The sequence below is a fragment of the Alternaria burnsii genome, assembly GCF_013036055.1.
Source record: "Alternaria burnsii strain CBS107.38 chromosome Unknown 693, whole genome shotgun sequence".
Lineage (NCBI taxonomy): Eukaryota > Fungi > Ascomycota > Dothideomycetes > Pleosporales > Pleosporaceae > Alternaria > Alternaria burnsii.
This window is the reverse complement of record NW_024066117.1, coordinates 63-24,866: the sequence shown is the minus strand read 5'-3', so window position 1 is coordinate 24,866 and position 24,804 is coordinate 63. Positions and strand designations below refer to the sequence as shown.

At 48.3% G+C, this 24,804-nt stretch overlaps 9 protein-coding genes across 9 annotated transcripts; 6 read left to right on the top strand and 3 right to left on the bottom strand.

Annotated features, from left to right (window-relative positions):
* Window positions 1–1,180: 1,180 nt before the first annotated feature.
* Window positions 1,181–3,127, bottom strand: GT037_007642 (amidase; the record flags this gene model as incomplete). Its single annotated transcript, XM_038932689.1, has 6 exons — window positions 1,181–1,299; window positions 1,363–1,453; window positions 1,512–2,245; window positions 2,298–2,439; window positions 2,478–2,768; window positions 2,822–3,127. 6 exons carry the CDS (start codon window positions 3,125–3,127, stop codon window positions 1,181–1,183), a joined length of 1,683 nt encoding a protein of 560 aa, XP_038784190.1.
* A 522-nt stretch (window positions 3,128–3,649) lies between these two features.
* Window positions 3,650–5,451, top strand: GT037_007641 (uncharacterized protein; the record flags this gene model as incomplete). The annotated part of the gene is made up of 5 exons (XM_038932688.1): window positions 3,650–3,722; window positions 3,777–4,987; window positions 5,039–5,143; window positions 5,204–5,406; window positions 5,448–5,451. 5 exons carry the CDS (start codon window positions 3,650–3,652, stop codon window positions 5,449–5,451), a joined length of 1,596 nt encoding a protein of 531 aa, XP_038784189.1.
* Window positions 5,452–5,611: 160 nt separating this feature from the next.
* On the bottom strand, window positions 5,612–8,322 carry GT037_007640 (s1 p1 nuclease; the record flags this gene model as incomplete). Its single annotated transcript, XM_038932687.1, has 2 exons — window positions 5,612–7,170; window positions 7,350–8,322. 2 exons carry the CDS (start codon window positions 8,320–8,322, stop codon window positions 5,612–5,614), a joined length of 2,532 nt encoding a protein of 843 aa, XP_038784188.1.
* A 502-nt stretch (window positions 8,323–8,824) lies between these two features.
* Window positions 8,825–9,706, bottom strand: GT037_007639 (uncharacterized protein; the record flags this gene model as incomplete). The annotated part of the gene is made up of 3 exons (XM_038932686.1): window positions 8,825–9,015; window positions 9,070–9,451; window positions 9,503–9,706. 3 exons carry the CDS (start codon window positions 9,704–9,706, stop codon window positions 8,825–8,827), a joined length of 777 nt encoding a protein of 258 aa, XP_038784187.1.
* Window positions 9,707–10,237: 531 nt separating this feature from the next.
* Window positions 10,238–10,797, top strand: GT037_007638 (histone H3; the record flags this gene model as incomplete). The annotated part of the gene is made up of 3 exons (XM_038932685.1): window positions 10,238–10,331; window positions 10,398–10,532; window positions 10,604–10,797. The coding sequence occupies 3 exons, from the start codon at window positions 10,238–10,240 to the stop codon at window positions 10,795–10,797; spliced, it is 423 nt and encodes a 140-aa protein (XP_038784186.1).
* A 970-nt stretch (window positions 10,798–11,767) lies between these two features.
* GT037_007637 (alpha beta-hydrolase) lies at window positions 11,768–15,008 on the top strand (the record flags this gene model as incomplete). Its single annotated transcript, XM_038932684.1, has 7 exons — window positions 11,768–11,854; window positions 11,959–12,014; window positions 12,076–12,197; window positions 12,246–12,356; window positions 12,415–13,374; window positions 13,437–13,979; window positions 14,398–15,008. 7 exons carry the CDS (start codon window positions 11,768–11,770, stop codon window positions 15,006–15,008), a joined length of 2,490 nt encoding a protein of 829 aa, XP_038784185.1.
* Window positions 15,009–15,712: 704 nt separating this feature from the next.
* GT037_007636 (mfs general substrate transporter) lies at window positions 15,713–17,458 on the top strand (the record flags this gene model as incomplete). The annotated part of the gene is made up of 3 exons (XM_038932683.1): window positions 15,713–16,292; window positions 16,396–16,824; window positions 16,884–17,458. The coding sequence occupies 3 exons, from the start codon at window positions 15,713–15,715 to the stop codon at window positions 17,456–17,458; spliced, it is 1,584 nt and encodes a 527-aa protein (XP_038784184.1).
* Window positions 17,459–17,924: 466 nt separating this feature from the next.
* Window positions 17,925–19,557, top strand: GT037_007635 (uncharacterized protein; the record flags this gene model as incomplete). The annotated part of the gene is made up of 2 exons (XM_038932682.1): window positions 17,925–18,778; window positions 18,834–19,557. The coding sequence occupies 2 exons, from the start codon at window positions 17,925–17,927 to the stop codon at window positions 19,555–19,557; spliced, it is 1,578 nt and encodes a 525-aa protein (XP_038784183.1).
* A 758-nt stretch (window positions 19,558–20,315) lies between these two features.
* On the top strand, window positions 20,316–22,398 carry GT037_007634 (uncharacterized protein; the record flags this gene model as incomplete). Its single annotated transcript, XM_038932681.1, has 3 exons — window positions 20,316–21,385; window positions 21,435–21,629; window positions 21,690–22,398. 3 exons carry the CDS (start codon window positions 20,316–20,318, stop codon window positions 22,396–22,398), a joined length of 1,974 nt encoding a protein of 657 aa, XP_038784182.1.
* Window positions 22,399–24,804: the final 2,406 nt, after the last annotated feature.

Below are 24,804 nucleotides of genomic sequence, written 5' to 3'. Positions count from 1 at the left end.
CAAGATTGATAGTAGCCAGCGTAACTCAGGTGATGGATCGTTCTCAAATTAAAATGTGCGTATATCTACTATTTGCTGGCCGTCCACTCTAGTTGCGATGGACGTCGATCGCGAGGTGGCGACACTTCTCAGGCGAGCCCGCACGTCCTTTGGGTTCAAGGACGGTATAGTATTCTGATTCGGTTGCCAGTACGGCTAGTTGTCGCTCTCATGCCCTCAACAGTAGGCCTGATGCTGTTCATATGCTCAGTGAGTCGAGCGGCTGTTATTGCTCCTGGTGCATAAGGACACTTTCGGGGAGGCGCTGTCTGACTGTTAGCTAGGTCACGTGGATAGTCGGACGGCTTATACCATAGTAGTGAAGGATAGGTGACAATGCTCCCATAGTGGTGGTTCATGTTGGAAATTACAGGCGGGATTTTGGCGTCCAGCTCTCGTTATTGGTTTGTGAATATAAACTTGGCCGTTGGCTACCCCGTCTCACAATTCGAAGCTGCTGCTGGTGTAAGGTCTGTTTTGAACAACAAGGAGAAAGTTCTTTCGTAATCCTCAAGAGTTCGTGTAACCAGGAGTATTGAGAGACAGCGAGCGGTTTGAAAGCTTCGGCTAGCTTCGCCTCAATCTACTTTACATAATCTCTATAACCTCTCATATTGAATTACAACCCACTCACACTTGGCTATAACTTTGCTTTGATGAGTCTTGCTTTAGCTAGAAGTAATGCAGTGTCTTTTGGACTGCCGAGTGCGCTCTATTTCCATGGAGCCGGTCGTGTGAGGCATATTTATGGATGGGTTGAGGCGAATGCCAGCGTTATCGCATAGCACCCCTAAAAGAACTACTGCAATATTACCTAGGCAAGTCAAGGAGAAAGACTACTTGATGGTGCAGTTTGCAGGTGAGAATCGTCAAAATACTACATGATAGTCTCGTCAAATGTAGGAAGCGGAAGCGTTCGGCGTTGGACAACGTGGAAGACGCTGGCTGATGACTCGATCAACCAGGCGGGCTGCAATGTCCCCTCAGAAAACCCAACACAGCTCGATCACCATGAGAAAGCAGGAAGAATTAGTGCTAAAGCAGGTCTAGTATGGTAAATAATCTCTAAAGTATGCGGGAGCAATGGGAACAGATGTCTAGTGCTTGTGTTCCTCCAATCAGATGCTATACATCATCCGGTCTACACAGCCCTCAAGCACTCATCCACGATGGTGGCCATCTGCAGGCATTCCTCATCGCGCATCTTATTCGTGAAGACCTGGATTGAGGTTGGTGCGCCGTGTATGAGCTCGGGCTCGTCTGTGCGCCGGGCATATTAGCTTGTATCTCGATACTGTGTCGAGCTAGAAGACGGCAACTTACAGCTTGGACCTACTTGACCAGCTCCGATGATGAGAGGCTCGGGATCCAGAGCGCTCGACGCTCTGCCAAATGGCAGGACACAGGCGGGATACTGCACAAGCTGTCAGTAATGTTTTTCTGACGTCTACTGATGCTTGACCTGGACTTACATCCAATACGTTTAGCAGCAACGTATACGGTGGCAACCCGTACGTATCATGCGCAACTGCAGTATTCTGCGCCGATGGTCCGATTACCGCGTCCAGTCTCTCATCCCTCCAAACTTTCCTCCACTCATCCGCGATAGACTGCCTCTTTACATTGAGCGCTGCCAACCTCGGAATGCCTTGCAGACCCTCGCAGTCAGTCAGAAAATCACATTTGAAGGCACCAAACGCTTGCATAGCTTGAATGACTGATGGTACTAGCGGCTCACCACTAGCGGCTATATGTGCTGGGGGTTCGTCGAGTCCAAAATAAGCAAACGCGAGCGCTAGCGCATTGGAGACTTGTGCGCGCGACGGCGATATTGGAACAACCTGATGGCCCCTGGCTTCCAGAGCACTTACAGCTTGAGCCAGTGCCCTTTTAACCGGTGGATGTAATGGAAACGCTGGGTCTTCGACCAAAAGACCAAACCTTAGTTTCGGCACGCTCGGCGGTACTTCCAAGTCTCTCCAGGGAACATCTAGAGCAGTGGCATCGTACATAGCTGGTCTCATGGATAGAACTGACCGACATAGGAGATTCAATGCCTGGATGTCGTTTGCTATCGGTCCAGCAGAAGGTTCAAAGAAGGTCAAGCCATCTCGGACTGGAGAAGGCTGACCACCGTATGGGATACGTTCAGTAGAAGGCTTGAATCCATATGTGCCACAGCAGAGGGACGGTATACGGATAGAGCCTGGAAATGATGAGTGATCGTCATTGCCACAGACCGAGAGACATTTACTAACCTGCGATGTCCGTCCCAATACCAAGTGGCGATCCTCGGAATGCAACGAGTGCACCTTCTCCTCCACTAGATCCTCCTGCTGTTAAAGCAGTGTTATGGGGATTCAATGTACGTCCGAAGATGTTGTTATGTGAGTCAGCCGTCTATGCAATGTTAGATCGTGATCCTTCTCAAGATCGACGTAAAAGATATGACTTGCCATAAGTGTCTGCGGGATATTAGTCTTGACATAAACGACTGCGCCCAGCTCCAGCAGCATATCCACCAGCGGTGAGTTCTTTTCAGATAACTCGTGGTCTAAGAAAGAGACAAACCCGATGGTTGCCGCTGTTCCCGCAATCTGAAACCCGTCTTTGATACTTATCGGTAAACCATGGAGAGGCCCTACGATGCGGCCGGCAGCTCTTTCACCATCGAGGAAGCGTGCTCGGTCTTGTGCTTCTGGAAAGTATGTTTCGGTAAGGCAAGAAAGCTTGGAGACTATGTTAGCGAGCTTGTAAATACTTCGAGAGGGGCGCAACGGACCAGCTGCTGTGCCATAGCCGCTCTTTTGGAAAAAGCTATCGTGACTTCTAGTGACGATAGAACACCCTTTCTTAGCTGTTGCAACAACTCATCAACAGTGAACTTCTCGGTTATATTCAGCTCTTTCTCGTTCATGATGCCCGATTTTCGGGGAATGTCCATCTCGATTACTCGGTTTGGATGGTCCGAAAGCGGTGCTTGAAGCAGATTCGTGATGGATGCCGGGAGAAGCCATTCTTTTGGTATCTTGTCGCGGCAGGCTTGCTGTTTGGCAGCAACTCTGCTTTCCCATGCAGTGACAGCCATATCAGGGTGAGTGATAGAATCTGAGGCTGTAAGTTGCATTGGGCAGGAGTGATGATATGACAGTGTGCATCGGCACCCCTCTGATAATGTATATGAGTAGTACCCTCGGTTGCCGTGGAATCTAACCGAGGGCCATGAACGTGGCATCATAATTCCGTCTGCCTGGTAACGTGATAAGGTGTTGCTATCTTGATGGTCAGTACGTACATTCGTATCATGTCTGAGCGGCATTCGTTAGCGTGCCACTACCCCACAGCCGCCAACGCCAAGCCGGGGGGTTGTTCGCTACACAATTCGTTCGATTAGGCCCGTTCACTAGCGGAAACCTGCATCCCGGGGTCGAGGATTGGGATGCGCGGACGGCAACAGAACGGAATAAAGCCGCCTGAGGACTGGATATGATATATATATATGCAAGAAATTCTGGTAAATGATAACGATGGTAATCGTCCTGCAAGCTCTATGCCTGTAGTCGATATTCTCCCGCAGTGAATCTATTGTAACCGACATCTTTCAGCAACGATGAACGACACGAATTCTCCCAGGGAGGAAGATGAAAACTTCTGGGCGCCTGGTACCATACGGCTCGAGGACAGTAAGCCTTCCCGCTTGTCGTCGATAAGACGGCACACTGATAACCCACTTCCAGTGACAACACCGGCATCAGATGTCATCCTCCACCCTGTGCCTAGCTCTGATCCAGATGATCCGCTGAATTGGAGTCGACTGCGAAAAGCCATCAATTTTGGTCTAGTCGGTTTTTTCGTGCTTTGGACCTTCGTACAGCTGCAAACAGGCTCAACATCCTGGGGATCTCTCATGCGCGAACTGCACTTCTCCGTGGATCAGTTGAACAACGGAGCTGCTATGAGTTGTGCTGGACTTGCAGTCGGCTGTATGATCTTCATGCCGTTTGTACACAAGTTCGGGCGACGGCCACTTTATCTGATCAGCTCAGCGCTGCAATTGAGTTCAGTAATTTGGCAGGCCAAGACTAGGACATACGGTGACTGGATGGGTAGCAACTTCCTTGCTGGACTTGGGGGTGCCATCAGTGAGGCTGTTGTCCAGATCACCATTGCCGATCTGTACTTTGTGCACCGACATGGAACCATGAACGCGTGGTACCTCGTCTTCACATCTGTAGGTGCATCCCTTGGCCCGGTGGCGTCTGGCTTCATAGTGCAGTCCCAGGGTTGGAGATGGATTTGGTGGTGGTGCACAATCTTCCTGTCGTTGAACCTCGCGCTCGTGTTGCTTTTCTTCGAAGAGTCAAAGTATGTACCCGTCCTTAACGGCCGCAGTGTACACCATGGTCCTTCTAGCTCAAGTGGACCAGAAACCTTGCACGCCGAGTCGGAATCGCAGAAAGTTGCAGACGTCAAAGGGGACACCAAACACAGTAGCATGGAGCGAGTGCCATCTCGGATTGACACAACCTTGCCACGGAAAACATATCGCCAGCGCTTGGCCCTCTTTACTTCTTCCAATCAACCGATCGGCCACCACTTCTACCAGCCAGTCATAGTGTTGACCACCTTTCCAGCAGTTGGTTACGCCGCTCTCACGTATGGCACAGTACTAGCGTGCTTGGCACTGATGTCTTCGCTGCAGGCAGTGTACCTGCTGCAACCGCCGTACAACTTCGGGCCCTCTGGAGTAGGACTCATGAACGTTGCTCCTTTTACTGGATCGTTACTAGGATTTTTCGCCGGAGGCTATTTGAACGACAGATCGATTATGTGGTTTGCGAGACGAAATCGAGGAGTATACGAACCGGAAATGCGACTATGGCTTGCTCTCGCTTCGGCACTGCTGCTTCCGGCTGGGATTTTGATGTTCGGATTGGCGTTGGTGAGAGTATGTTGAGAGCTTGCGATAAACAATGCCGCATACTAACCAGACCTCCAGGGCGTGCATTGGATGGTGTTAGCCGTGGGATTCGGCTTGTTCGGCTTCACCTTCGTTCTGGCCAGCGGCATCGCTCTGGCGTATGTGACAGACTGTTATCAAGAGGTGAGTCGGAAGCAATACGCTTCTTGAGCGTACCACATTTGCTGACGACCAAATGCTCAGATTCTCGGAGACGTTATGATAGGCATCGTCTTTGTCCGTAACTTATTTGCCGTCGTCATTCTTTTCGCAGTCACACCCTGGACAAAGGACATGGGACTGCAAAACGTGTGTATTATCACAGCAGCCTTTTGTTTTGCGATTCTGCTGCTTCCTATACCCTTGCTAGTGTGGGGCAAGAAAATTAGGATTGCGACGGCGAAACGGTATAAGCGAATGGCGATGCGACAGCCAGCTCATCGAACAGTTGAATAAAGTTAATGGCTGTTCGGGAAGGTCAAGCTGAGTCGATAAATGGTGGTTCTTATAACGCCCAGATCCAGAAAGGCATTGAAGCATAGCAAGGCGCATTCAGCCGAGTTATAACATGCCAAACAACGCCTGGATATTATAGTTTCCATCGCCAGTTGGTTATTGAGGGAACCAAGACACCATGTCGCTCCAATGAATTCGATCCGTGTTATCTTTGATTAACCAAAATGCTGTCAATTGTTTCTTGATCTTGGTCCTCCACGCTTTCGAAAACTCGACAACAGCATCGATCTTTTTGAGTGCCAATTCTCTTTTAACGGGGTCGACCAACTCGAAGCAAGCGAACATGTATGGGACAGTGGCGCCTGGCACTGAGCGCCCGGTGGACTGTAGTGTTAGACGTAGCTCTTCCAGGATTGCGTTAGATATGACCGTCCCTTTTTCTACAGCCGAACCATATGGATGTCGCAGTCGGTGTGCAATGAGTAACACAGACCAACGATATAATCTGGCTTGGGCCAGTATACTGGCCACCTCCTCCTGCAAGAAGCGAGTGATATGACCTTCAGGCATTCTTGGCTCCCACGCTTCGACAGCCGCTTCGATCGCGTCTAAAGCTTGCATGATTGCAGAGATATCAACGTGCTTGTCATTACGTAGCGTACTGGTGATTGTACAGACGTCGTAGAGGTACGGTAGCATGGGCGATGCAATGCCCAAGTACCGATCAACAACGTCATCGAGCCCTCGAGCCGTGAATCGTAGAGTTGGTACCTCGCCCCGTAGGATGCACTCTTCGGTCTCGGCTTGGACGAGACAAATTACGAAGGCAAGGCAATCTGGAGTAAGCTCCGTTGATGATTCGTATACGGGCTTGATGAGGTTGAGACTATGTCGACATATCTCTAACGCTTGTCCAGAGATATGTAGCGCAAAGGTGATTGCGCTTACCGAAAGCATCAGAATGGTAGGAAGGTCACCGAGATCGACAGCCTTTACAGACCGCAAGGTGGAGATTGCAGAAGCTGCGCGCCTGTGGCCGATGATGCGATCCTCATAGTCGGATCCAGGCTCGTACTCGCAAGCCAGAAGAGCTGCAGTGGCCAACAACGAGTCCTGGACCCACAAAGTAGCGTCGTGGAGTTGTTGCGCAAAAGCTTTGTGATGGGTGATGCGAAAGCTTGAAGCAACCAAGAACTGGTCGATGCGCGTTCTTCCTTGGGAAACACCCTTGACAAGATGCATTTCTCGCTCGGTCAAGTCCGCGAGTGAAGACGGAGTCCTGGGCAGGGATGCTAAGTCCCAATCCGGCATAGCCGGGCTGGCGGCCGAGGCTGGGCATTGTGGTGATGAAGCAGCGGTAGAAAGGCTGCTATCACTCCGAGCCATGTGTAGCTGACGCTGTGTACTCTCTTCATTGCGCTGGTACCGAGGTTTGCGGCCGGCTGTCCCGACTGGTCGCAGGGTCTGACATGAGTTCTGGAGTCGGAGGCATCGTTCGCACGCGTCCTGGCCAGGGATGCGCCTACATTTCTCTTTTACAATATGGCATCTGTCGCATGCTCGCCTCGCTGGTGGCCTGCCCATCGCAGACACTTGCCGGTGGATCGCAGTGGATACATGTTCAGTGAACGGTGAAATGTGAACGGCACGCGGGAAGAGTCCGAAACACCGGCGGCGGTTGCTGAGTAACCGGGCCACGTGCCAGCCCTGAGGTCCTGTCGGATCGAGGTTGAGCAACGTGCATTGTACAACTCCCCTACTGAAAATCCATGGCTATCAAAATCAAAATGTCTCATTGCTATCATCGCAGTATCTCGCCATTTACTCTACATGCTTCAACTATACAGTTCCAACACACAACCTTATCGAATTCCTCAGTGGGCATGCTCTTCACCGCATCCACAGTCGGGCCCAAAGTCACGTCGGGCCTGCCTCGCTTCTTCCTGCCATGGCTGTAGTTCTACTGCCCTCTTCTCTTCCCGTGTCCACTGTCCATGACCCTTCTTCTCATTGAGCTCAACAAGCGCATCGAGCCAAGCAGCAAGCCTGTATCCTGCCTTTGCAAGTTGCTTGGTGACGACTGGAATTGCCGTGTCCCAGTACGCTCCGGATAGCTCTTGCGCGAAAACTGCATCAGGACCGTCGGGTATGACAGTAGAGCAAACGAATTTGTTGGAGTCGCGCGCCCAGGTCATGGAGCTGCTTACTGCATCTTTCGCCTTCAAGCCCTTGAGCCACGTCTTGCTCTCTTTCTTGAATTTGCCATGCTTTACTTCCGCGGTGAGGTTGTTGGCCAGAGCCAGTGCATTGGCCTGAGAGAAGTTTCCGTATGCCTTTTGCGGAATTGCTGTGTCCCAGATGGAGTGGAGATTTGTGCGCACGCCGTTGAAGGTGACGTTGATGAGGTTGCCACCCACGGCGATGTTCTCTACATGTAGGGGCTGGTGAATGTCACCAACGAAGTGAACGACCCATTTGAGTGCTTTCTGCTGCTCGACGATGCCGACCGACTTCTGAAAAGCGCGGCTGGAGTAGTTGGCAATAGCAGAAACAATGCAACCTTCTTCGGGACAGTCTCGCTCGAAGTCGATGTTGCAGCTTTCAGGCGGGTTGTCGAGAGCATCAATGTAGTGATAGACGGAACTGAACTGTCCTCCAGCCTCATAGCGGTAGCTGTCGGCCCAGGTTGCTACGTTGGCTAGGTATGCGGACGAGGTATCGTTCAAGAGGGTCTGGGCAAACTTGGCCGTCTTGTGAGAGACGAGGTTTTGCGCCATGTATGCGACCGCGGTGTGGCCAAGCGATCCCCAAGCTGAAGCATAGGGGACAGCCGCGAGGAGAGGCAGAAGTGTCTTGGGTGGCGCCATGTTATGACCTTGGTCTTGACTGGCCTATGATGGGACTTGTTGTAGTGAAGGACAGGAAGGAAGCTTGGCAACATTCACATTGGAAGGAACGCGCTGTTATAAGCAACTCGCGATGGCAATTTGTATCAACCAATGGTCCCGGCGGTATCGGCCATGCCCGTTCCATGGCTGCGGTGTTGGATGAGCGATGGTATGCAGGTCTGCGGAGATGCTAGCCCAGTTAGGAAGGTTCTACGCTCAGACAGGCAGGAGCTGGGTGGATATCTTCAACTTGAGCCTCTCGACAAGAGCACGTTGTGGGTTCTGATTGGACGACAGTAATGACACAACGGAGATAAACATCAGGAGAGAGTATCGGCAAGGTAAGCAGTCCCGTCAATGTCTAGTGCATGTATTTACAAAACTAACGCAGACTATCAATGCACCAACGATAGCTAGGGTATCTCAAAACCATGAGTATTCGCCAAACGCCAGATATGAATGCACGTGTTCACGGTGATGCTTATTGGGCAGCCTCCCCTGGATTGTTCTCACGGTTCCTGTTCACGTCCGTGTCCAACAGTACCTCATCTTCAACAGGCTCTTCCGCAGGAGCGGGAGGCCCCTCAAACAGACGAATCCACCAGGCAGGTGGGTATAGAGGACTGTGATTGTGGTGGAGCGGCGGGTAGATGTCGTTCAGGTAGTACCATACTGAGAATGATTAGTCGACATACTAGAGCGCAAGGGAGGGTGACGGTGACGTACTGTGGCCGACAACAATGCCGCACATCTCGTCCTTGGGTACCGTCCCGTGCATGATGAGCGAAAAGGCCAACAGCACCCAGGGCAAGTACGGCGCCTTGAAGACCAAAAGTCCAAGGAAACTAAGCATTGTGTCGGGGTTCTTTCTGCTCCAGATGTAGATGAGCGTGCTGGACAGAGCGGAGCCGAGGAAGGCCATGGAGAAGATGGGCGCAATGCAGAGGAGGAGTGTGGAAGCGAAAGTGAGGAGCCATGCGAAATGTGCCGTCGAGCGGCCAGACGATTCCTCGAGTAGTCGCGCGTATCGCTGGAGGAAGAAGATGTGGTAGAGGAGGTCGAGACTGAGGGGACCGAAGTAGAAGAAGGTTGTGAGTAGTCTCCAGTACTATTGGACATGAGTACGAGCAGCGATGGGTAGGCACGGCGATGAACTGACCTGGCTCTTGAAGAAGACAGTGCGCACACTGTAGAACAGCTGGAAGGGCGAGATGATGTGGCATTGCACCAGCACACTTGCACTCAGCGCCGCCGTCATCCACCAGCGCGTACACACAGGCATCTCGTAGAACCATTGCTCGAGCGGAAAGCCTCCGGCCCCTCCTCCCATCATGCCGTCCCCTCCTTGCAAGACGTTGGCCATGGCGGGTTGTGGTAGGGATAGGATGGAACGTGGAAAGACAAGAGGAGCAAGCAGGTTCCAGCACCCGCAGCCAGATATAGAGCGAAGGGACAGGTGTCGTCGCTGCGCAGACGCATTCACTTTCCGAGACTCCGAGTGACAGATGGACCGACCCCATGTGGCTACGTAACTTGTCCGATAGCCTGCCAAGGCGCTAGTCCAACCAGCACGCGATTGTGCCTTCCTCGTCCCGCCGAACATTCGACGGGGTCCAAGCTCCTTCTCTCGGTCGGTGAATGCGGACCAGCCACAATGCCCAGCCCCTCGCCCGGGTCGCGTCGACTGCATCAACGCGAAGACGAGCAGTGCGCCCGTGCTTCGCTCCATCCTCATCGCTATTCCTGAAGCAGACACAGCGCGCAAGACTCGACGACCCGTCCTATTCCATACTCGTCGCGCTCTGGGGTTCGCGACTTTTCGCGACGTGAACGCGCCCTGACGTCTCCCACCGCGGGCATTCCCTCGACGCATCTATCCATATCCCACCCAGCCATGTCACCCAAATCTCCAACAAGGCGCAACAAGGCGCGGCCGTCGCGGGGCGGAAGACCGAGTGTTGAAAGCAGGAGGGACTCGGGCAAGCGACGTACGTTCTGCGCCTGACTGACTGGCTGACTGACCAGTCTGCGCAGCCGAGCTGACATGCGCCCAGTTGGACAAGCAGGACCTGCTCCAGACCGCGCGAAGAAGCGCTACAAGCCTGGCACCGTCGCTCTCCGGGAGATCAAGCGCTACCAAAAGTCGACCGACCTGCTCTTGTTAAAACTCCCCTTTCAGCGCCTCGCAAGTGCCCATCACCAACACGGCGCCGAGACTCCCAACTAATATCGTTCCAGGTCCGCGAGATCGCACAGACAGTCACAACCGAGGACGGCCCCAATAGGTGGCAGAGTCAAGCCATTGTAGCCCTCCAGGAAGCCACAGAAGCCTTCCTCGTGAACCTCTTCCACGACGCAAACCTTTGCGCTATCCACGCCAAGCGCGTCACCATACAACAGAAAGACATACAGCTCGCTCGTCGTCTGCGCGCAGCTTGGGGTGCGCCTGTCTAAGTCAGGAGAGGTGCATTTTGATCGATACCCAATGTTTCTTTGGACTGGAACCATTTTGGAAGTTGGACCGTTGCTTTTGCGATACAAACTTCATCTGCATATTCGCTGGGGTGTTGTCGATGTTACAATTGCGACTGGCGTTCCATGGCGCCTTGGGGACCTGAAGGAGGCCTGTATTCTTGAATGTTTTTGCTCCCATTGCTCCCATCCTAGCGTCAGCTTCAATTGTCGGATTGCTACCATATATCTTGTATACAAATCCATCCGTAAACCTGAACACCAAAATGCGTCAGGTAGGAAGACGCCAACAGAGCTCAAACCTCTGCATTGAAGTGGGAAGAGATCTTGCAACATGCGATATGCCATGCTCATAAGCTCTAGTGACATTGGCAATGCGCCGGCATTGCTTGAGCTGCTTACGCCATGACTGGATCTTGGCTTTGATGTTGGTTGCTGCATACAAATAGTGTGATAGATTTGAGCCGTGTAGCTTTACAAACGAACCGAATGACCCTTCCCGTCTTGCTCTTCTTGCTCGGAACTTTGGGTATCTTATCGCCGCAAGCCTCACCACCTTCCCTATGCGTATCCTAGCAATGATCCCATTACCCCACTCATCCGGTAACTCATCAACCAAGACAATGCCGAATAAACAAGTGACGAAAAGCCTCCTTGGCAGTCTTGGCTGTGCATTCTTCCCCGCCCATCTCACTTCGCTAAAGGTAATTCGACGTCATGAACGGGCTGCCTCGATTCCGCGCTGCTGCAACAGTACACGCGCTATAGCTCAACCAGGAAGCTCAATACCTGATATGTAAGCTCATGCAAGCTGGTACCCAGTTGATATGCAGCTGGAATCAAGTACGCGGTGTGGTGCGACCTAGTATAAAGTTGGGCTACGTACCCTCCAAAAACTATACGTACCAGGAAGTGGGGAGGAAGACCTTTCTGCACTTTGACTACAATCACAATGGGTTCATTTGGACTCCCGTTGCTCGGCGCAGTCGGCCTTTTGAGCGGGGTTGTCAACGCCCAATTCCCTCCAAAGCCAGAAGGCGTGACCATCCTGGAATCGCAGCTTGATGAAGGAGTCAGAATCTCGTACAAGGAGGCAGGTCAGATCCTTGTAGATTGCTTACATTGTTCACTGATTATCCCCAGACCGAACTTTGTGAAACCACTGACGGCGTCCGAAGCTTTTCCGGTTATGTCCATCTGTAAGTGTCCCTGTACGAACTGCATGTGAGATATTTACTGATCTCGTACACCAACGTGCAGCCCAGCTGGAGCACTGGCGGACCTTGGTGTTGAAAACCAGACATATGAGATCAATACCTATTTTTGGTTCTTTGAATCCAGGAAAGACCCTGCCAATGCGCCTCTTTCAATTTGGATGAACGGTAGGTGGCCTACAAGGAATTCTTACCGTATTCGCTAACAGTATCGAGGTGGACCGGGTTCCAGTTCTTTTGTCGGACTGTTGCGTGAAAACGGACCTTGCTTTATTGGCGCTGACTCCAACAGTACTTACCTCAACGAGTGGTCTTGGAATAATGAGGGTAAGATCAGCCAGATTACGACATCTAGTTTGTAAAGGACAAAAGCTGAAGAGTATAGTCAACATGCTTTACCTCGATCAACCCGTCCAAGTAGGCATGAGCTACGACAGTTTGGTGAACATCACCACCAACCTAGACACCGGCGATCTCGAAGTGGTAGACTTTGAGAACGGCCCTGTCCCCTCACAAAATAACAGCTTTTACGTTGGCACCTATCCCAGTGAAAACTACAATCTCACCACCCGTGGTACGGAGAACTCTGCACGAGCTCTCTGGAACTTTGCCCAAGTCTGGTTCCAGGAATTTCCTGAACACAAGCCGAATGATGACAGAATCTCGATCGCAACTGAGTCATACGGAGGTCGATACGGACCTGCTTTTGCGGCCTACTTCCAGGAGCAGAACGAGAAAATAGAGAATGGGACGTGGAGCGAAGCTGGCCAGACTCATATTCTTCATCTCGACACTCTACTGATCATCAACGGCTGCATTGATCGCTATGTGCAGTGGCCAGCTTACCCTACCATGCAGTACAACAACACGTACGGTATACGGGCCGTCAATGAGTCGCGTTACGAAGAAGTGCTCGACAATCTGTACCGTGAAGGAGGATGTCTTGATCAAATTGAAGAGTGTCGCAACCTTAGTCTTGCCTACGATCCCACCAATCAAGGGTTCAACGAGACCGTCAACGAAGTATGCGAGGCTGCAGAGACATTCTGTTCCAAGACTATTCGTGATCCGTACTTTGACACCGACCTCAATTACTACGACATCTCTGCTCCTGGCGCTGCAGCATTCCCACCTCCATGGTATCAGGGCTGGCTCAATCAGCCTCATGTGCAGCAGGGGCTAGGCGTGCCCTTGAATTGGACTCAGTCAAACTCTGCGGTATCGCGGGCATTCCGCGGCATTGGCGACTACCCACGTCCAGGCTGGAAGGAAGACTTGGCATACCTTCTCGAAGAAGGCATCAAGGTAACGCTAGTATACGGCGACCGAGACTACGCCTGCAACTGTGAGTAGCACCCAGTAAGATATTGATGTGAGATACGTACTGAGTTTGCATAATGAACACAGGGTATGGCGGTGAACTGCTCTCCCTCGCCATCCCTTACGACAACGCCACCTCGTTTGCGGATGCGGGGTATGCGCCTGTCATTGTCAACGACACCTATATTGGAGGTCAAGTGCGCCAGTACGGAAACCTGTCCTTCACACGCGTGTACGAAGCTGGCCACGAGGTACCGGCCTACCAACCCGAGACTGCGTACAGGATCTTTACACGTGCACTCTTCAACCGCGACATCAGCACCGGAAATGTCTCCACAATCGAAAATCCTGACTACGCAACCGAAGGGCCAAGCGACGTGTACAACATAACCAATGAACCAATTGTCGACGAAGGCACGCAGTGTTACGTTCTCGATCCCGGACAATGCACAGCGGAACAGTGGGAGTCAGTCATGAACGGAACGGCTTTGGTGCGGAACTGGATTGTTGTAGACGCCAACACCAGCTACCTGTTCCCAGACCTAGTAGGCAACGGAACCTCCGGTAATGGGACTGCACCTTCGACAACTGGCATTCCTATGCCTACTTATACCGCAGCTGCGTCTGGAGGTCTCTCCACGAGTTTTTTGGGTAGTATAATCATTGCCGCAGCTGTGGGAGGCTTGATAATGCTATAGAGAACGCGAACGGGGACTCATACCCTGCGTGCGCGAGTAAGATAGATGTCGAAGGCTTGCAACATGTATTCGGCGAACGGATGCCTAAGCAGTGAGCAGAATTCTCATCTTGTCGCTTCACAAATGGGTTCCGAAGCTTTAAGTTCTTTCGCAATTGTCCTGGACGTTGATGAAACAATGACTTGGGCCGAGCTAGCTGAGAACCTACCTCTTTCATGCATCGTGTTGTCTTCTGATGCAGTAGCTTCGCGTGACGTCATGACTGTCCGATATTAGACCATGAATGCTTTTTCAGAGAATGGACGTGTCCACTCAACGTCTTCAACTCGTCCCGTACTCCCCATAAAAAGAAAGAGAATTGGCAACCATGTCTCGCTCCACCTATACCGCGTTTCAAAGGCACTTGATCTACTTCTCGACGCCTACATCTCCACCGAAGCTTACTTTCGGATCAGCTCTCCGTGCAGGCGTATCGATCGGTCTTGATTTTCCCGTCGCAGTCTTGTTGAGTCTGTCTTTAAGGCTCATGTATGCGCCAGTTCCTTTCCTCTGGTCTCCTATCATCGTGGACAATATTCCAACTTCAGCTCACCGCACGCAACTGAGCTCTGCAACATTACCAAAAGGCAAAGCCGAATATACCTGCACCGAGCTTTTATCACTTCTCGATAGTAGTCCGGAGGAGAATGAGGGCAAAGGCTGGCTAAACCACAAGATCGACCAGGGCCATGTGATAGGATTCTGGACGATGGCTGCAAATGCGAGAACACATGCTGTAAGCAGCGACGATGTCGCACGGTTCCAGCAAGGAGAGTGGGAGAAGCCTGTCGCTCAGAGGAGGCGTGGAACGGATGACGTATTGCCGCTTTGGCGAGGCGGGCCAATTTGGGTGGGTGGTCACAGCTGGGCTGTATGGAAACTCTTGGGAGTGCGGGTTTACGAGGACAGGAAACAACAGTAGTTGGGGAACTTGCTCTGGTCACCGTATCAGGTAGAGCGAGAGAATTGCTCTAGGGGCGCTGGGTGTGGGGGGCTTTCGCGCCAATTTGGCGTGACGCTTTTCGCATGTTCACGGCGAATGTTTATGTCAAGGCTTACATAGCATCGCAAACTGCGAAAGCCTTGTTGGCGGATCTAGACTCTTGCATGCGAAACCGAAACCCGCTTTTTTTTTTTGCCCGAAGAAACCGTTTTTACGCACCTTAATATCATGAGGTGGTGCCTTTGACAGCGGCCGAGGTTCGGCAGACCCGCTTTTCTTCGCTCTGTCGACGCAATTCCGCGCTCACGTAAAGCTTTACAACCTGAACTATCAGCATGCAAATGTCGAGTACGTTACGCGACAAGCTAGCTCGTAAAACGCGTCGCTATGTATCTTGTAGGCAGATCCCCTCTTCTTTGGAAAACGATATTGATTTTCACACGGACATTTTCTGCACCTGCGTCCAAACACGTCGGTAGTCGATCAGCACTGTCGCCATCGCGGTTCCATCTCGGAACGTGCAGCCAAAACAACTCAGGCGCGAAAATTGAAAGTCTTTAACCATCGCTCAACTCCTAAGGACACGACTTAATACCTCCAAATCGTCCCTTACGACCCAAAGACATTTGCAAGAGCACACCCGACAAAATCATTCCTTTGCCGTGTCCTCGAAGAGTCTAAGAATGGACGACACCAGATTATCACCCGACCCAACGGTCGAGAAACTTTCTTCTCCTCCAGAAAGCGACCTCGACTACAGTGATTCTCGCGATGACATGGATCGTCACAGCTCTCACGCCTCTGCGCATGCTTCTAAGCAGGACCAGGACCTGGAATTGGCGAAAACCAAGTCTATCGCAGAGACTATGTCTCCAATACGCGAGATTCTCTTCGTCGGTCTGCTTTGTTCTGCTCAATTCGTCACTCAAGCAGGTCTCCTCGGTACCTTGAATATCCTGCACATCATCGGACCCGATCTTGGTATCACCGACCCTGGCATCTTGTCCTGGCTGATAGCAGGCTATTCACTAACGGTTGGCACTTTCATCCTTTTGTCCGGTCGATGTGGAGATCTATTCGGATACAAGAACATGCTGATCGTGGGCTTTGTTTGGTTCGCTATCTGGAACATAGTGGCTGGATGCAGTGTGTATATTGACGAGAATGGCGGCCAAGTGCTGTTCATCTTCTCGCGTGTGTTGGGTGGCATCGGGCCAGCAATATTACTGCCCAACGCACTCGGCCTCTTAGGCGCAACCTACAGTGAGGGAAGGAGGAAGGATATGGTTTTCTCATTGTTTGGAGCATGCGCACCCGGCAAGTATTCTTCGATTGATTCCTTGGTATGCTTTCTAATATTTAGTAGGTGGTGCTGTGATCGGCGGGACATTCGCTGGCTTATGGTCGCTTTTGTGGTGGCCGTGGACCTTTTGGACGTTTGGCATTGCGCTCTTCTGCCTTGCCACTTTGTCAATCTTCATTCTTCCCTCGGTGCCTCTTGATGCGGATGTTCGCAGTCTCTCCCATAGAGAGCGAATTCGCGAGCTTGACCTCCTCGGCGCAAGCGTGGGTATCACCGCCATGATATTATTCAACTTTGCCTGGAACCAAGCACCAGGCTTTGGATGGAAGCACCCGTACATCTACCTGTTGCTAATAATCGGCATTCTTTTGTTTCCGGTCTTCTTTTGGATAGAGATCAAACTTGCCAAGAAGCCCCTCATCCCGTTCGACGTTCTTAGCACGGATGTCTCATTCGTGTTGACCTGCATAGCATGCGGCTGGGCTGCGTTCGGTAAGTAACGACCTCGTCATAGTATCTGCAGGGGACAATCTTATTGACAGCGAATGCAGGTATCTGGGTCTATTACTTCATCCAATTTCTCCAACAGCTGCGAGGCGACTCCCCTCTCCTGACGATGGCTCATCTCTGTCCTGTCGCAATCTCAGGCTTTATCGCCGCCGTTACCACTGGCCATGTCATCTCACGTATCGGTCCAGGATGGGTTATGCTCATTAGTATGCTTGCTTTCTTGACAGGTAGTATCCTCGTCGCTACACTCCCAATTCGCCAAGTGTATTGGGCGCAGACCTTTGTTACCACGCTTATCATTCCATGGGGCATGGACATGAGCTTTCCTGCTGGCACACTAATTATGAGTAATGCCGTTGCTAAGAAACACCAAGGTATGGCGGCGAGCCTAGTCAACACCATCGTCAACTACAGTATCAGTATCGGGGTTGGCATTGCAGGCACAGTGGAGGTGCATGTCAACAACGGCGGAGCAACGGTCGCGGACGAATTGAGCGGCTATCGAGGTGCCATGTATGTTAGTGTCGGACTGAGCGGCATGGGTGTGGTGACAAGTTTGTTGTTCCTGCTCAAGATGCAACTGAAGGAAGGGAAAGCGCGAGCAAGGGACGTGTAATTGCGTTCTACCCATAGGAGAAGGCTACTGGTCGTACTCACCAAAGACACACTGAGAGTTCTTGAGTTTGTAGCCGGTGTTTGCACCCCTTCCATCGATGAGCATGTGATTACGTCATCGTGTGAGATTATCCCCGCCACCACTCTCGTCCTCATTCGCAAGCATCATGTCAGCCGTTCATTATCAATCCAAGACACCAGCGCCACAATTTAGCAGCCCAACTCATAAACGCTTAGCAGTCCCGACTTCTTTTGGTGAAACTTCCCCTCGAGTTAGTTGCGCAGCCAATTTCGCTAACTGACTGAGTATACAACAGTGTTTGCCTCTGCCCTGCAACTCACAAGAAGCGCGGTTTGCTACATACAATCTTCCGAAAGATCTGCGCAATAGGTGGGAACAAAGTGCTGACCACAACCGGCCTCGCGTTCATCTCAAGCAGTACTCCAAGTGCTCTTGTGGTCTCATAATGGCGCTTCCATTCGACGCACCGATCTATAAGCTACCGGAGGAGCTGTTACTGCAGATCGCGTTTCATCTTCCCGACTCGGCCGCACCCAGGTCTCTCAAAAATCTATGTCTCACATCTCGCAAGTTCCGTGCGGCTGGGCAGGAGGTTCTGCATACTGTAGCGAAGCTATCGATCTCCTGTGGCTGTCACCCCAAGGTAAACCCTCTTCTGAAGCTCCTTCGTACGCTTTTCGATCGCCCTGATCTTGCAACCCAAGTGAAAAGCTTACGCGTCAGGACTGTACGCAAAAATGTCGCAAAGATCTGTGAAGAGCAGGGATTTAGCCTTGCGCCGTTGCGCACGCGAAGTTTAGCAAGGCTGGAAGAACTAGGCTACACGAAGCATCCCTGGCATAAAACTATTCAAAACTCGATTGAGTCAGGGTTTGCTGGGATTTTACTATTGCTCCTTCCAAACCTCACACACCTCGAGTTCTGGGTCAAGGATCATCATCGAGGTCCGCCATCAAGCGAGTGCATATCGGGGCTTTTTGGGGGCATGTCCGCCCCTGACAGCATCGTAAACGGATGGGGTACTCTTCGTCATCTCACTACTAGTGATACACATTTGTTCAAGTCCGGGATCAATTTTGCTAGCCTGACAAGCTTGGACTTGAAAACGATATCCATCGGCACCGTTCTGCGTCTCAACGGACCTGGATGTCTGGAGGGCGCCGAGAACCTTGAGAACCTAGCTTTGACTGTATCAGTACAGTTTGCTGATCGTCCCCTCATCGAAAAGGCTGAAATACAACTTGGCGATCTTTTCGACGCGCTCGGTTGCGTTCAGCTTCGAAGCCTTAAGATACTACTGTAAGACCACACATTTGGCTTTTGCGGTAAACATGCTAAGCTCTCACTCTTGCAGTATCAATGACGGCTACCACATTGGTGATGACTTGAATACGCAGCTTGAAGGAGGCTATTTCATGGATCAATTGAATAGCATGAAAAGCACCTTAGAGACGCTTGCTATCACGCTTGAAACAACCGATGATGACTCAGAGCTCGAGTGGCTGCTCGATATGATAACAAGTCCGAAGGGTTCACTTGAGCACTTTGACGTCTTGAGAAATCTCGTCCTTCCGCAAGCATTTCTCTTTGCTGTCGAATCCATGCCTTGGGACAGCAAATCCTGCCGACCAAAGGATTTGCCACCCAAGCTAGAGTCACTAGAGATCTTTTATCCTGGTGAAGAAATTGAGAATTGGGTGGCAGGCTTCGTGTCGGCGAATACTGACGACGTTAAGCCGCTCCCGGCTCTCAAAGAGATCACCTTGACTTGTCGAGACGAAGTCGGTGCACCAGCCTCATATTTCTCCAGCGAAGTTGACAAGATCTGGTGGGAGCTAGCAACGGACCATGGAATTGATTCGTACACGTACTGTCAGATTCAAGAGCACAGATCTAACTTGGCAGAGTTATGGTATAAAGAAAGCCTAGACACAGCCCCTAGTGAAGAACACCAGGATGGAGGGGAGGAGGAATGGAAAAATGACGCCGATAGCGATAAGATTGAGGGAGACGACGATATGCCATATCTCACCCAGTTGGCGGACCATTTCCCAGAATCTATTGAAACTGTGGACTAGACAGGACAGAATCTTAGTGGCTGAAGACATGGCCGTGATATGTTATCACGCATGACTAGCGTACGAATTCGTGGGTCTAGAAGCTCATTGGAGAGTTGGCGGCCTTCATGCAGGTTCCCGGTCAGCGATACGAACCGAACTCCGACCCACCCTCTATACACAGCCGAGATAGTTCTGCATGCATTCGATATTGAACACTACGCCTGCTGAGGACCATAGTGTTCTAAATTAACCAGTTGCGTCCAATAGTAACAGCGGAATCCGAGTACCCCGGTCTTGGAGCGCGTACTTCCAGGCTCTCGTTATGCAGCTAGTATGCACGCTAATATATCCCACAGCCAGAGTATACAATCAGCCTGGAGCAAGCAGTGCTACGCCTATCGCTGAGGTAGGCTGCGAGACTCTCATCGCCACATGGCGTTCTTTACGAGAACAAATATCTCATATTTCACCATTGCCCTAGCCCAGTGCCGTCATAACTTGGCGATGGCTGGCATATGTCTATGTTTAGACCTGGGTGTGTTACGGGCAAACTTTGCATTGGAACCACTGGATCTATTGTCGTTCGATATGTGTCACACCGTGCTTGCAAAGCCGGGCGAAGATCCAATGCGAAACACGCGATGCTGATGGGCTTAGGGCGTCGCGTAAGCTGACCAGCGCTTGGGACTTCGTCGAGAGCTATAAGTTGAGAGGCCTTCCCATCACAAGACTCACATCAGCACCAGACAAGTTACCTTCGTCTACGCTGACACAATATGGGTTCCACATTCTCTATATCAGCGATTCTCATCGCATCCGCTAACTTCGTTGGTCCTGTCGATTCTGCCTCTATCGCTATCAGCCGTTCCGGATGGACCGCCACGTCGGACAGTTTCCAGGCTGGCAATGAGCCTTATCGAGCGCTCGATGGGAATGGAGCAAGCTTCTGGCACTCCATGTATGAGCCCGCCCCTGTTGACCCTTTGCCTAACTGGATAATTGTCGACATGAAAGCGTCATATAATGTGAACGCAATCAGCCTGCAACCGCGTCCGAGCGACAACGCGAATGGCAGAATTGGAGGTCACACGATTGAAGTCAGTACCGACAATTCAAGCTGGCAGATCGCCGCTGTTGGTACATACAACAACGATGCATCCACGAAGAAAACCTTCTTTGTCCCACGACCAGCGCGGTATATAAGAATTACTGCAAGGTCCGAAGCGCAGAACAAGGTCAATCAATGGACGGCCGTCGCTGAAATCAACATCTTTCAAGACACGACATACGCCCCACCAGCAGCAGACAAGGGCTTGTGGGAAAAGACCGTGAATTTTCCGCTTATACCGACGGCTGTGGCGTTGCTTCCAAACGGGAAAGTGCTGATGTGGTCGGCGTTCGCGAAAGACAACTTCGGTGGCCAAAGAGGTTTCACTCAAACAGGAATCTACGATCCTGCTACAGGCGAGTCCACGCAATTGGAAGTATCGAACACACAACACGACATGTTTTGCCCCGGCATCTCAATGGACTTCAATGGTCGGGTCATTGTCACGGGTGGCAGCGACGCGGCGAAGACCAGTATCTATGACCCATCAGGAGGAGCATGGAATCCAGGAAGTAACATGCGTATAGCTCGGGGATATCAATCTACTACCACGTGCTCGGATGGACGCATTTTCAACATTGGCGGCTCTTGGAGCGGAGGAACTGGTGGCAAGAATGGAGAAATATACAATGCCACTTCGAATGCATGGACCCTGTTGCAAAACGCTCTTGTCAGTCCCATGCTTACGGCCGATCGTGGTGGCGTATGGCGCTCAGACAATCATGCCTGGCTTTTCGGGTAAGTGGTGCGCGTGTTTGGTATCGTTCGTCAAAATGACAAAATGTAGCTGGAAAAACCAATCAGTCTTTCAAGCTGGTCCTTCTATTGCGATGAACTGGTACGACACTGTTGGAGCTGGTAGCACCACAGGTGCTGGAAACCGTTTGGACGATGGGCACGCTATGAATGGGAACGCTGTTATGTTTGACGCCACAGCCGGAAAGATACTCACTGCAGGAGGGGCTGCAGACTATGAGAACAGGTATAGAAATCAATGTCGGAGACTGTGGGCCATGTGCATGCTAACAGCGACCCCACTTAGTGACGGACGAAGGAATGCGTATGTTATCACCATTGGTGCACCCAAGACAAATCCGACTGTTCTGAAGACACAGCCTATGATGTATGCGCGTGGCTTCGCCAATAGTGTGGTATTGCCCGATGGCACCGTTTTTGTTACGGGCGGACAATCACGACTCCAACCGTTTAGGGACGATACGGCGCAGCTTACGCCTGAACTCTGGGATCCCGCAACTGGGAGATGGACACAGCTCAACCCCATGCAGATTCCGCGAACATACCACTCGGTTGCGATTCTTCTTCCAGATGCAACGATTTTCACCGGTGGTGGTGGTTTGTGTGGTCCATGCACACAGTACGGTGGGGTACCAGACAGCAATCACTTCGACGCCGAAATCTTCTTACCACCTTACCTTCTGAACACTGATGGAACAAGACGTGTTCGCCCTGTCATAAGTACTGTAGGGTCTAGCGTTAGACTAGGTGCAACCTTAAGCATCACGACGACGGGGGTTGTGACGGGGTTCTCGCTGGTCAGGTTCGGCACAGCAACTCACACAGTCAACACAGATCAGAGAAGGATCCCATTAACATCTACTGGAAGTGGCACTACTTATACTGTGACTGTTCCAAGCGATCCGGGGGTAGCATTGCCAGGGTTTTGGTTGTTGTTTGCAATCGACTCTAGCGGCACACCTAGTGTAGGCAAGACTATTAAGCTAGTGGTGTAGAGCTAGAAGTAAATATAAGATATATAAGACTTAAAGTATTCTTTACTACTCTAGTTATAGAGTCTCTAAAGTTGTAATAAATTATAACCTAGAATACAATATTAACAGCTAAGCTAAATATACTAATAGTTATATAACGAGGACTAGGAGCACACGTTCCCTAGAGGAACAAAGTACGCGCTATACATACTTATAAGGCGCGCCTTACTCTCTAGAGTAAAGTAAGAATTATTCTCTTTATAACTTACACCTGTAGTTAAAATATATAAGCTATCTCCTACTACTTCTAGTAACGTAAAGTAAGCACTATTGCCTATAGTTACGCTTTATAAGTTAGTTATAAGTATTATAATAATAGAGTAAAAGAAAAGTATATAAGTAAAGGAATAGATATTTATATATATATATATATAGATAATTTATAAGAATTAAACCTATAACTTAGAAACTATAATAAAATACTATATAATATACTTTTTCTTACTAAAATTATTTAGAACTACAAATATTAAGCTTTATAATAGCTTTTTATAGATAAAAGCTTTATAGTAGCTTTTTAGAATAAGATAATACTTATAGCTTTAGTTATAAATACTATTAGTATACTAGTAGTATAACGCAAGTATAATATAATTACTAATATAATAGATATACTAGTAATAATATGTAGATATAACACTATTAAATTATACTATATTATTTTATAGTAGAAGTATATTTCTAAGTATATAAACCTTACTATATAGCTATAACTATACTAATTTAGAAGTTTTATTTAATATACTTAGGGCTTTACATTTTATATAGCTCTAAAAGCTACTAAAGAAGTAATAATTAGGAAAAGAAAGTAGTTTAAGACTTTATAATATAATTAAATAAGTTAATTTTAATAGATCTTCTTTTCTAATAGTATTAGAATTATATATAATAGTATATAAATAAGATATAAAATAGCTACAGCAAAATTTGCCTTAATATTTTAAATACTAGCTATCTTTTCTACTTAACATACTTTATCTAATAACTTAACTATACTAAAGGATATTACTATATTTATCTTTTTACTATTTACTTAGTAGTATCTAACTTACTTATATATATATTATTCTAAATCTTTTTCTAACTAATATATAGATAAAGTAGCTTAGCTAATTAGATAAGATGCTTAAAAATAAAATAAAAGTAAATTAAAAACAAAAATAAACTTAGAAAAGATATAGAATTAGAAAAAAGTAAAAATAAAAATAAAAATAGACTTTAAAATAAAAATAAAAGTAAAGATAAGATATAAAAATAAAAAAAAATTAAAAGTAAAGATAAAAGTAAAATAATTTTAGAATAGTAGATCTATTTTATTTATAAGTATTAAAAATAACTTTTAATCTAAATTAAGGAACTTTAGAAAGTAAAAAACTATATACTATAGTACGTAATAGCTTTTATAATATTCTTTAATTTTTATAAATATAATTTACTAGCTTTAGCTCTTAAGTTTATTTTATATATAGATAATATCTATTATTTAAGAAATATAAATTCTAGGACTTTATAAGTAAAATTATAAATATAATAAATATACTAGTATTAAAACCTAGATATAATACTATAAAAGTATACTAAATTATATTATAGTAGAAGTATATTCTTAAATACTTACTTAGTATTACTATATATAGCTATATATATACTTATATAAAAGTTCTATAATAATAATTAAAGTTATAAATCTTCTATAAGTTTAAAGAGCTACTATAAAGCTCTTAGCTCTAGATATTTACTATAAAGCTTAATGTTAGAGGAAGAGAGTATTTAAGAGCTTTATAATATATTTATATAAATTAATAATAACTTAGTAGTTTAATTATAAAGAGGTATTAATAACTAAAAGTAATACTAAGTAACTAGAATTTTAAACTATATAGTTTAGACTTTAGAAAATATCTAAATATAGACTTATATATTCTTTTCTATATTTCTATACTCTAATAGTATTTTTTATAGATTTTAAGTTAATATTTATAATAATATACCTTAAGCTAAAATATATAACTATATTATAAGTATAGAGCACCTAGTTATATAAGGTTCTATAGTCTGCTTAATAATAATAATAATAATAATAATAATAATACTAAATACTACGCTATAAGCTACCTATAAATATAGTACAAATTAAGTTATTAATTTAATTAACGTGCTAGTAATAAGACGTAGGTATAACGCTATTAAGTTATACTATATTATATCGCAGTAAAAGTGTGTTCCTAAATACTTACTTAGCTTTACTATATATAGCTAGATATATCTTTATCTAAAACTTTTATTAATTACTACTAAAGCTATAAATCTTATATACTTTTAGAAAGCTACTATAAAGCTTTTAGCTCTAAGTAGTTATTATAAAGC